The 12001-nt window shown below is 32.2% G+C and overlaps 1 protein-coding gene across 1 annotated transcript; it reads right to left on the bottom strand.

Moving 5' to 3' along the window:
• Positions 1-4594: 4594 nt before the first annotated feature.
• Positions 4595-11770, bottom strand: LOC134715160 (DNA repair protein complementing XP-A cells homolog). The gene is made up of 7 exons (XM_063577128.1): positions 11588-11770; positions 10399-10531; positions 9204-9316; positions 7260-7365; positions 6649-6814; positions 5443-5560; positions 4595-4863 (listed from the first exon to the last, which is right to left on the bottom strand). The coding sequence occupies exons 1-7, from the start codon at positions 11607-11609 to the stop codon at positions 4712-4714; spliced, it is 810 nt and encodes a 269-aa protein (XP_063433198.1). The 5' UTR covers positions 11610-11770; the 3' UTR covers positions 4595-4711.
• Between the last annotated feature and the right edge of the window lie 231 nt (positions 11771-12001).

The following is a 12001-nucleotide window of genomic DNA, read 5'->3' as shown; positions in this document are numbered from 1 at the left end:
AACAGATTTGATCCTAATTAGTAGAAACGGTTACTCCGCAGAAGCAGATCGGAATCAGTTATGACGTAGACAGTAATCTTTCTAATCGTAATCATGTTCATTGACCATAACGACGATGAAAGCACATCATATAATGACGTTTCGACATCATATAATGAAGTAAACATAACCACATAATATAAGATTACAAGCCCATAATATAATGACACAACCACATCATATAAAGATGTTTGCACGTAATATAAGGGAAACTGCACATTATATAATGATATGTACACATCATATAAGTATATTTGCACAGCATATAAGTATATTTGCACATCATATAAGGATCTTTCAACATAATATAAGTATATTTTCACATCATATAAGAAAGTTGCACATCATATAAGTACATTTGCACATCATATAAGTATATTTGCACATCATATAAGTATATATGCATATCATATAATGATGTTTGCACATCATATAAGGATATTTGCACATCATATAATGATGTTTGCACATCATATAAGGATATTTGCACATCATATGATGACAAGTGCACAATATATAAAGGTAAATGCACATCATATAAAGGTAAATGCACATCATATAAAGGTAACTACACATCATATAAAGATAAATGCACAACATATAATGAAAAATGGGCATACTTAGACAGTGTTGGCGTTCCATACGGAAGGGTTAACAATGTTTGAAGGAACCAACACTCCTCTAAACTTGGACAGTGGTGTAAGGGTACAACAAAATAATAAGCTATAAAATCAGTTGAAAAGGGCTTATCACATCAGATTTATAAAACAGAAAAAAACATCTAACAAACAAACTCACAAACCTGATGTGACCGTGTCATCTGAGATACAGATTTTATATTATCTGTTGTCCATTGTATATCACTATGCTCAGCTCTAAATAAAATGGCATACCAAACATGAAAGACTTTATACTATTGGTGGTTCCCTTTAAAAGCATTCTCTTTGTGCCTGTTCAATGTAAGGATCCTTTGATTCAGTGGTTTGTTGTTGGTATTGTCTGTAATAACTGTAAATTCAGAAACTATTGCAAGGTTTTTATTATTGATTATTGAATCCTTCTTTTAACCTCTGATTGAACTTAAGAAATATCTCAATTGTCCAACTAATTATGGCTAGCTTAACTACTTCAGGGATGATTTGTTATTACACTGCCCACATTTCAAGTCATCTTACCACTTATGACTAAATACTAGTCAGAATCACTCTTGCCAACATACATGCTAAATGTAATAGTACAGCAGGATCTCACTTAAAAGTTGAAAGCCACCTTGGGGAATTCAACCTAGGACCATTATGTGAAGTCGAAGCTATCCCAGACTGTGCATAAGAGGATCTTCTCCTTTCTCATGATCATGACCAATAATGGACCTTGGTAGCAGAGTAGTGTACCACTAGCGTGCCAACACTGAAGTTAAGATTTCAAAACCTGCACGTGTCGGTTAAGTTTGACTCCAATCTGAATTGACCAGGATTGTCAGTTCACCTACAGGTCAGTGATTCTCTGTCACCACTCTGACTCGCTTCACCAATAAAAACTGGCCGCCATAAAATAGACCAATAGTGCTGAAAGTTGCACTAAACACAAATCAATCATGACTTGTTTTAAATTATTTGTTTTGAGATGGTTTTCTGGTCAGCATTTTATGGTGTTTATATGTCTCAAATAGTTCTTTTTGCTTGTGTATGGAACAATGTATTTGATTTTAAAGAAAAAAAATCGCTATATTACTGAACCAGATGCTCCGCAGGGCATAGCTTTATACGACCGCAGAGGTTGAACCCTGAACGGTTGGGGCAAGTATGGACACAACATTCAAGCTGGATTCAGCTCTAAATTTGGATTGTGATTAAATAGTTGACACAGCATAGGTTTCTGACACAGAATGAATGTGTTCTAATGAACTTAAAAATTTTATTTTCTCTTAGAGCAATTCACTATGCTGTTGAATATTAATCCTCTCAGAAAAATGTTTGAAGAAATTTTCTTTTTATTTATGAAATTTCAAATGAGAAAAATTGAACCCAATTTTTTTAATCACATCCCCCTTTCCCTTATTCCAAAACTAATATCAATTAAAATTTCTAATGGAGTTTGCAACAATAACTACTCATTTAAATACATCATAAAATATTAAGATGTAAAAAAACTGCTTGTTATCACTGAATGGTAAAGATTATTTTAATTTATTAGTTGGTAGTAAAAAGTGAATATACATTGTATATTCTATATAAAGATTTAAGTTGATTCTGGACAAAGAAAGATAACTCCAATTAAAAAAAACTCTTGCTATTGCAAAATATTGTGCAATTAGATATATCTTGCTTACTATTCTGGACAAAGAAAGATAACTCTAATTAAAAAAAAATTTGCTATTTCACAATATTGTGCAATTAGATATTTCTTGACATTGTGCAATACTGTGCAATTGAAAAGACTTGCTATTGCACAATACTTAATATAATAATTTTAGATCCTGATTTGGACCAACTTGAAAACTGGGCCCATAATCAAAAATCTAAGTACATGTTTGGATTCAGCATATCAAAGAACCCCAAGATTTCAATTTTTGTTAAAATCAAACTAAGTTTAATTTTGGACCCTTTGGACTTTAATGTAGACCAATTTGAAAACAGGACCAAAACTGAAGAATCTACATACACAGTTAGATTTGGCATATCAAAGAACCCCATTTATTCAATTTTTGATGAAATCAAACAAAGTTTAATTTTGGACCCCGATTTGGACCAACTTGAAAACTGGGCCAATAATCAAAAATCTAAGTACATTTTTAGATTCAGCATATCAAAGAACCCAACCCATTCATTTTTTGTCAAAATCAAACTAAGTTTAATTTTGGACCCTTTGGACCTTAATGTAGACCAATTTGAAAACGGGACCAAAAATTAAGAATCTACATACACAGTTAGATTCGGCATATCAAAGAACCCCAATTATTCAATTTTGATGAAATCAAACAAAGTTTAATTTTGGACCCTTTGGGCCCCTTATTCTGTTTGGACCAAAACTCCCAAAATCAATACCAACCTTCCTTTTATGGTCATAAACCTTGTGTTTAAATTACATAGATTTCTATTTACTTATACTAACGTTATGGTGCGAAAACCAAGAAAAATGCTTATTTGGGTCCCTTTTTGGCCCCTAATTCCTAAAATATTCGGACCAAAACTTCCAAAATCAATACCAACCTTCATTTTGTGGTCATAAACCGTGTTAAAATTTCAAAGATTTCTATTCACTTGTACTAAAGTTAGAGTGTGAAAACAAAGTATTCGGACGACGACGCAGACGACGACGCCAACGTCATAGAATTAGACGACGAAAATTTTTTCAAATTTTGCGGTCGTATAAAATTATTACAACAGGATCTAATTCAGGTCTGGAGCTGGCAGTTCAGTAACTGCAAGAAGTCCATTGTTAAGTTATTTATCATTGCCATTTTGATTTAAAGTTTCTCTTTTTACCTTTTCTGACATCCAACTTCTTTTGAACTGAGTTTTACTGTTAGTATTGCTGTGTTTGTTGTACATTGGCTCGAGGTTAAGGGGGGGAGGGAGATCTTACAAAACATGTTTCACCCTGTCATATTTTTCCGCCTGTCCCAAGTCAGGAGACTCTGGATTTTGCTAGTCTTGTTTGCTTATAAATTTTTAGCTAATTTATATATTTTGGAGTTTAGTGTGACGTCTATTTTCACTGAATTAGTACACATTTTGTTTAGGGGCCAGCTAAAGCCCACCTCTGGGTGCAGGATTTTCTCGCTGTGTTGAAGACCTATTGGTGGCCTTTGGTCAGGTTGTTGTCTCTGACTTATTGCCCATTTCCATTATTAATTTCATGACCAATTATGGCAAAGTATTGCCTACTTCAAGGGAGTTATCCTATTACTATAAAACTGATAATTCAAAAATAAAATCGAGAAATTGTTTAAAAAATCCTGTTTAGTTCCAAATGATATCATACAACTACTATTGAAAACAAATTTTAACAAGAATGTGTCCCAAGTTCATGGATGGACCTATCCGCATTATCATTTTCTATGTTCAGTGGACCGTGAAAATCGGATAAAATCTCTAATTTGGCATTAAAATTAAAAAGATCTTATCATAGGGAACATGTTTACTAAGTTTCAAGTTGATTGGACTTTAGACTTCATCTTCATCAAAAGCTACATCGACCAAAAACTTTAACCTGAAGCAGGACAGACAGACAACAAACAAATGAACAAACAGACTGAAGCACAGGCCAAAAAACATATATGATGGCCATAAATGGGGCATAAAAAAGCAAGAAAAGTAATAATATAGCAAAAATAAATCTTTAATACATGTAACAGCATACATTGTACATATGAATTGCTTTCACTTACAACTAGTCTTTTACATATCTAGACAAATTAAGTCTATGGATTTTACAGATCTAGAAAAAAAGGTGTGTTTAAAATCAAAATGACAAATTCCCTGAAGTGTACATTCATCATTCTGACATATACGGTTTACAATTACAATAAATTTATATATAACCTATATAATCGACATAAGATGTAAATGTTCAAAAAGAAACAACAGACTACAATTATATCAAATGTTATATTATATTTCAAGATTTGAATCTATTATTATACAAATAACTTCCTTCTCATTTGCAGCCATTACATTTTTTCATATGTATCAATATGTCCACATGTCTGACATTTTTTACTGTACATATCTTCTTCTTCATCATATGTTTCCTCCCCATACTCATGCTGATGTGGTCCTCTGTCTTTTCTTGCTAAACTTCCTCTCACAGCCAATCTCAATTCTGTTTTGAAAAGAGAAAAACAATATACCAAAATGACACTTTGCCAACTATCAATATGTTAAGTAAACTGTTGACACAGATATGTCTTGCTTTTATGTACTTATTTTGAGAATATTCCGGTAATGCAAATGCTGAAATTTGAATTGCAATACTTTAACATGTAAACATTTACAGTGGTTCTATATAGTTAGTGTGACGAGGCTTGCTAGTAATCCTTTAGAAAGACTACAAACATAGTAAGTGTACTGATAATTGACCATAATTTATATAAAATCTACTGTGACAAGGGTGACAGTAGTATGGTAGTATGTTTATAAAGCACTTATTTCAATGGTTACAAGTGGTACCAACTATCATGCTACCAAGAACCATTGTTTGTCAAAGTATTATTCAGATACACGTAGGGTCTTGCTTATCATCAAACAAGGTGTCCATTTTCACTAGTATACATTTTTGTTCAGGGGACAGCTGAAGCAGGATTTTCTCGCTGTGTTGAAGACCCAATAGTGGCCTTCGACTGTATCCTCTACACATTCCCCATTTCCATTCTCAATTTAATCTAAGTTAATGGATCAATACCTTTGACTTTCTTGTCAAATTTTTTTCGCTTTGTTTTTTCTTTATTGTCTTCCCTTTTATCTCTTTCTTCTTCTATCTTCTCTTCAGTTTCCCATATTTCCATTGCTCTTTTATATACCTTTTAAAAAATAATGAAAAAACAAACTTACTGATTAAAATAAACTAATCAAAATTTAATATAAATGAAACATAAATTTTCATGTCCATCAATTTTAGACATTTGACAAACAGCTATGGACAGATACAATATACTCGAAAATTTAGATAGACAAATTAATTTAATAAAAAATTTAGTTCTACTTTTAACACTTTATCAATTCATGAACAGGTTTACTCTACATTATCAAAATAAAATTTTAGCTGTTTTTATGCCCCACCTACAATATCTCTTTCTTCTTCTATCTTCTTATGTTTTCTGGTCTGTTCGTCCTTTCGTCTGTTCGTTAGTTCGTCAGTTCGTCTAACTTCAGATTAAATTTTTTGGTCAAGGTAGTATTTGATGAAGCTGAAGTCGAATCAACTTGAAACTTAGTACACATGTTCCTTATGATATGATCTTTCTTATTTTAAAACCAAATTAGACTTTTGACCCCATTTTCATGGTCCACTGAACAATAAAATTAAAAGTGTGAGTTTCAGGTTAAAGTTTTTGGTCAAGGTAGTTTTTGATGAAGTTAAAGTCCAATCCACTTGAAACTTGGTACACATGTTCCCTATTGGTTGATCTTTTTACTTTTAAGCCAAATTAGATTTTTTACCCAATTTCACAGTCCATTGAACATGGAAAATGATAATGCGAGTGGGGCATCTGTGTACTTTGGACACATTCTTGTTCCTTTCAAAATAGAGCTCAGGTTTGCTAATGTTTATGCGTTACCTGAGGTTCATAAAAGAGTTTCATTTCTCCCCAAGAGTTGTGATCGTTACCTGAGGTTCATAAAAGAGTTTCATTTCTCCCCAAGAGTTGTGATGTGGATTGCTAATGTTTATGCGTTACCTGAGGTTCATAAAAGAGTTTCATTTCTCCCCAAGAGTTATGATGTGGATTGCTAATGTTTATGCGTTACCTGAGGTTCATAAAAGAGTTTCATTTCTCCCCAAGAGTTGTGATGTGGATTGCTAATGTTTATGCGTTACCTGAGGTTCATAAAAGAGTTTCATTTCTCCCCAAGAGTTGTGATGTGGATTGCTAAGTTTATGGGTTACCTGAGGTTCATAAAAGAGTTTCATTTCTCCCCAAGACTTGTGATGTGGATTCTTCCTAGAAATGAATTTCAATGGTGGGTCTCTAACATCAAAATCAGCATCTCGTAATAAATACTTTGTCCTTGCATCTGTTTTGGTAATTAAATTGTGTTTATCTTCATTTTCTCTGTCAAAAAATAATAAGCATTACACAGAACTCAAAGTGTATCTTATTAAATAATATCCAATATCCATTGTTATAATGGTAAGAGAATTTTTTTTATTATATTTTTAAAAGTTATATACATTTGTGAAAGGTTTTCTACCAAAACTTTGATTTCTCATTCTGCTTATACATACTATATTTAAAACTGTCTAACAAGTAAATCAGATAAAATTTGGTTGGACACCCTCATATATAAACTATATATATAAATGTATTTTTGTGATTACTGGTACTTGAAACATAAAAGATTTTGACAAAAATACATTTTTTTTTAAATTACAAGTACACATTTGAAAGGCTTCGAACAGCTTTTCCATCAAATGTAGGTCAACAAAACTTTAATCAGGAAATGTTTAAAAAATGCAAAAGTATCATTGAAATATAAAGGACATTTAGTTATACACACCTACATACATCACAGATATCTACATCATAATTGGTTTTCAAGTAAGACTCCTGCATCTCCTTTCCACAATCATCACAAAACATTTTATTTTCTGTAACTATAGGGCCTGAAAAAAAACCACCAGGCATTAGTACATTGTTATGTTTAAATAAATTATATAAATTTAGGTTTACCACCTTGCAACTGCAAATACTGAATTCCTACACGATTTATTATAAATTGAGGATGTTGATTTGTTTTAAAGGTAGGCATTTAAATATTTTCAGGAAAAACAGATGATTGAATTGGTAATAAGCTTACTACAATATACATGTACATAATGATAGGTGTACTAATTCTGTTAAATATAGATTCTACCACTGCATTGAGTGTAATACGATATTTCTCCACTCGTGACAGTTAAATTTTCAAATTTAAAACGCGAGGCTTGCCCAAGCGGTTTTTAATATTTAAAATTTAATGCGAGAGTGGATAAATATCGTATTAAACAAGATTTGGTGGTGGAATCTGTTTCTCTAATGATTTTTTAACATTATGCAGGCAAACTTATCCCTTCTTTTCGAATGATCTGCAAAAAGATATGTTCTTTCTATGTGACGACATCAGGCATGGTCGCCTTTTTTCATGCCGTCACAATAATATTTTCAGAGGAAAGCAAGAAAATTTGACGTCATAATCGGATTTTAACCAATGAAGTACTGAGATCAAACGAACCACACATTGATTATTTTTTTTTTATACAATGGGTGCAGAAAGGGATATATTGACGAAGAATTAGAGAAAGAGAGATATAGTTCTTGTAAAGGCCATTAAAAATTTATCAAGGATCCAACCTCAAAAACATTTTAATGTGTATGAACTTTTTACTATTTACTATTATATGGACCATGCTTCACTGGATTTTTTGCCATCAGTTATTACTCCTAATAACTAATAACCATGCTAATGTGACAGTTCAATGTGGTTTTGCCATCAATATACTTTTTTTAATAAATATGAATTTTACCTACTTTTCTCAAAACTCTTTAAATACCTGTGTTTATTTTTATCTCCTTTAATTAATGGTAAAGTTTTTAGGTCCATATTTTTCATAGTCTTCAAGTTTTCATTCATTTTATTCTCAGCTGATTTTACTTTCAAACTAGAAGTGGGATCTTGTTTGTTTAGAATCATGAAATTTTAGTAATTTAGTTTCATTAGTCTATTCATAACTGTTTCAGTCAATCAGAGCATGACATGTAAAAATTATTCCTAGTCTTTCAGGTAGATACTTATTTTATATCCAAAAAATTAGGTATTTTTTTAATTTAAGACATGTGAACTGTAATGGGTTCATTTAAGTTTAAAAGGTCAGACTTGTTCTACTTTATAAATCTGTATATTTCTTATATAATACACAAGTCTAAATTGAAAACTATGTTCAAACCTATGATTGCGTTGTATAAAAACCGCAATTTTTATATGTGTGCATGTAAAACAAATTTCAATGTAGAAGGGTCTAAATACAGCACAAACAACATTTTCCAAAAGACCAAATAAAGTGAGAAAAAAACTGCATTTGACTAACAGGTTGAACAATTGATGTTCTTTCTTATATAATATATATCCATTGGTGCATGTCTTAAGGTGACATGAATTTTACCCAAGGGAACTGTGTTGAGTTCTAGTTTTTGGGACCACTTACCTAGTTAACCTTATTAACAGAGAGGATTGTTTCAATCCTTTTTTATTGGTAATCAAATTTGCACAGTTTTATGGTTTATGGCTTCCTTTTAGTTTGCATATATTTTGTCAGTATATTTTTTATAGATTATATACTCCAAGTACATGTAGGTCATAATTTTATCACCTACAAGGAGCATGCTTTATTGAAATGATTGCCATTAAGTTATCACATAGGAGCATGCTTTGTTGAAATGTTTGCCATTAGCTTATCACACCTACCAGGAGCATGCTTTATTGGAATATTAGCCATTAATTTGTCTTCTTCGTCATCTTCCTCAAGGTAAAATCCTGCGCCAGTGTCAATCACTTTAGCTGGACCTTTCACTTTTTGCCTACAAAAGCACATATTTTTATAGTTATGTGAATTTAACAAATACATGTTCTTATCAATAAGTTCATATCATCATTATCATTGGGTTAAATCTACATATATATATTAATATGATAACATTTGAGCATATTTATAATCATTTTATGTCCTGTTGTCTCTTTAGAGTAATGTGCTGTTTTCTTGAAGGTTTATCACCCCTGACTTAATATGTAATTTGGAAACATATAGAGATGGTGTACCCCTGGGGGAGGGGGTACTGACTATCCTTTCGGGTATAACTGTGCCGACAGCACTTGCCAAATCAACTCTGTTCTAACCAGAAAACATTGAAAAACATACCCTGTTCTAAACAAAAACATTGAAAAACATACCCTGTTCTAAACAAAAACATTGAAAACCATACCCTGTTCTAAACAAAAACATTGAAAAACATACCCTGTTCTAAACAAAAATATTGAAAAACATACCCTGTTCTAAACAAAAACAATGAAAAACATACCCTGTTCTAAACAAAAACATTTAAAAACATACCCTGTTCTAAACAAAAATATTGAAAAACATACCCTGTTCTAGACAAAAATATTGAAAAACATACCATGTACTATACACACTCAGAAAATGTATACCCTGTTTTAGACTGTATAAAATAGATTCACTTCTAGACCCGGGTTATAGACTATCTTTAAACAGTTAAATAAGTGATACTGCTCTACACAAATACTTTGTTTAAAAAAAGACCCTGTTCTCACCAGCAGGGCATGAAAAAGCAACCCTGTTCTAACCAACAGGACATGAAAAAGTGACCCTATTCTAACCAGCATGGTATGAAAAAGTTACACTGTTTTATGACTCACACGTACCACTAAAAGTATAAGAAGTAACCCCCTCCCCGGGTGTACGTTCCATGATGTGTTATTTAAAAGGTTTTTTTCATAGCTTGCTATTTGATGTGAGCCAAAGCTCCATGCTGAAGGCTGTACTTTTACCTATAATTGTTTACTTTTTACACATTGTGACTTGGATGTTGAGTTGTCTCTTTGGTATTCATATCAATTCTTCTTATATCTTTATAGATGTAATTACCCCACATCATTTTTATCTTTAGCATAAGGTTTTTTCATCAGTCTGGCTTGTCTAAGAAGTAATGCTTTTTGTCTGTTCCTTTCTATCATAGCCTTCTGTGATGGTGCAAGCTTCTGTTCTTCCATTTCATTCTCTAAAATGTAAGAAGAAAATCACTGATTGCTTAAACATGAACAGAATGATTTAATATGGAATTGGAGAACAATATTATAAGTTATCTACGTTTATATCCGTAGATATGGATATTTTAACACCCTGAAGTATCCAAGTACACCCTGAGGCGCAGCCCGCTGCTTGTCTGACAAAACAGCCTTTTACTCTGCCACATTCTGTCTGTACATGTATGTGCCTCTCCCAAATCAGGAACCTTTAATTCAGTGGTTGTTGTTTGTTGATGTGTTACATTTTTGTTTTTCCTTCATTTTTTGTTCATAAATTAGGCTTGTTACGTGTTTTTGTTTGAATTGTTTTACATTTGTCATTTGATGTCTTGTGGAGAGTTGTCTCATTGGTAATCTTATCCCAGATTACTCTGACATCCAAGGGCTGTAAACAATTGTTGGATGTAATCTTTTGGGCGCTAGAGCAATCTCTGACTAATATAGTCTATGTTTTGAAAAACATGAAAAAATTAAAAACTTACCTGGATTTTGATGTGCATTTTTTTACAGTCTGCAGAAAAAAGGCAATATACAAACACATGAAAATCATTTGATATAGTCTACTCAGTTACATAGCCATAGGTTAAAATCATATATACAACCTTATCCATGTTATCGCTATTCCCAGTTGACCTAAGAATCTGTTCCGCTTGAACTATTGACGTTACACAATAATCACTTTTACATTAAAGCGTTAGACATTTGCTATTGTGATGTAGAAATTGTATGCGAAACTGTGTAATGTCCAAGTAATGGCGGACAAATAGCGATAAGGTTTATTGTTTGCAGGATTGTGATGTCTAAATTTGTCCATTATATCAATAACTCACAACATTTTTTACATGAGAGCAGCCCTCAAAGATTTTTCCCCAACTTACTTTAATTTGGTACTTTCTGCTGAAATATGTCAGTGTGGTTATTTTCTTTTACTGTTAAAACCACAGGCACTTGTTTCTATTCATTGGAAGACCCACTATCAACGTACATATACAGAAACAAGTGCCTGTGGTTAAAACATTGTCACTTACCAAGACTCTTTTCTTCAGTCATTATAAGTTAGGTTTGTTGAATGTTGTGGAAACCTGTATTCAAATCTTCTCGCCAGGATTACAACTTCATTATATTGTATTATCAACACCTTACTGTTTAGAAATAAGCTACATTAAAAACAGTCTAAACAAAAATTTCTTAAAGGGACGCTGTTTTGTAGGGGAGTGATACGAACTCAATGCTTACAAGTGTGTTCCTACCTCTTTTGCAAACTTTCCTCCTTCTTTGGATCACACGCATGTTGTGAAAGAATATGTAGAGATTGTTGCAAACAGTTTTAGTTAACTTAATATATTTGTTTTTGATGGTGTCATCACAGGTATTTGGAAACAGGACAACTTTTTTCCCACTTTTTTCCCAAATCCGTTCATGATTTTTCGTTTTCCATTAAT

The sequence above is a fragment of the Mytilus trossulus genome, chromosome 4, assembly GCF_036588685.1.
Source record: "Mytilus trossulus isolate FHL-02 chromosome 4, PNRI_Mtr1.1.1.hap1, whole genome shotgun sequence".
In the NCBI taxonomy this organism is placed as follows: Eukaryota; Metazoa; Mollusca; class Bivalvia; order Mytilida; family Mytilidae; genus Mytilus; species Mytilus trossulus.
Note: the sequence above shows the minus strand (reverse complement) of the source record. Positions and strands in the feature narration are given on the sequence as shown.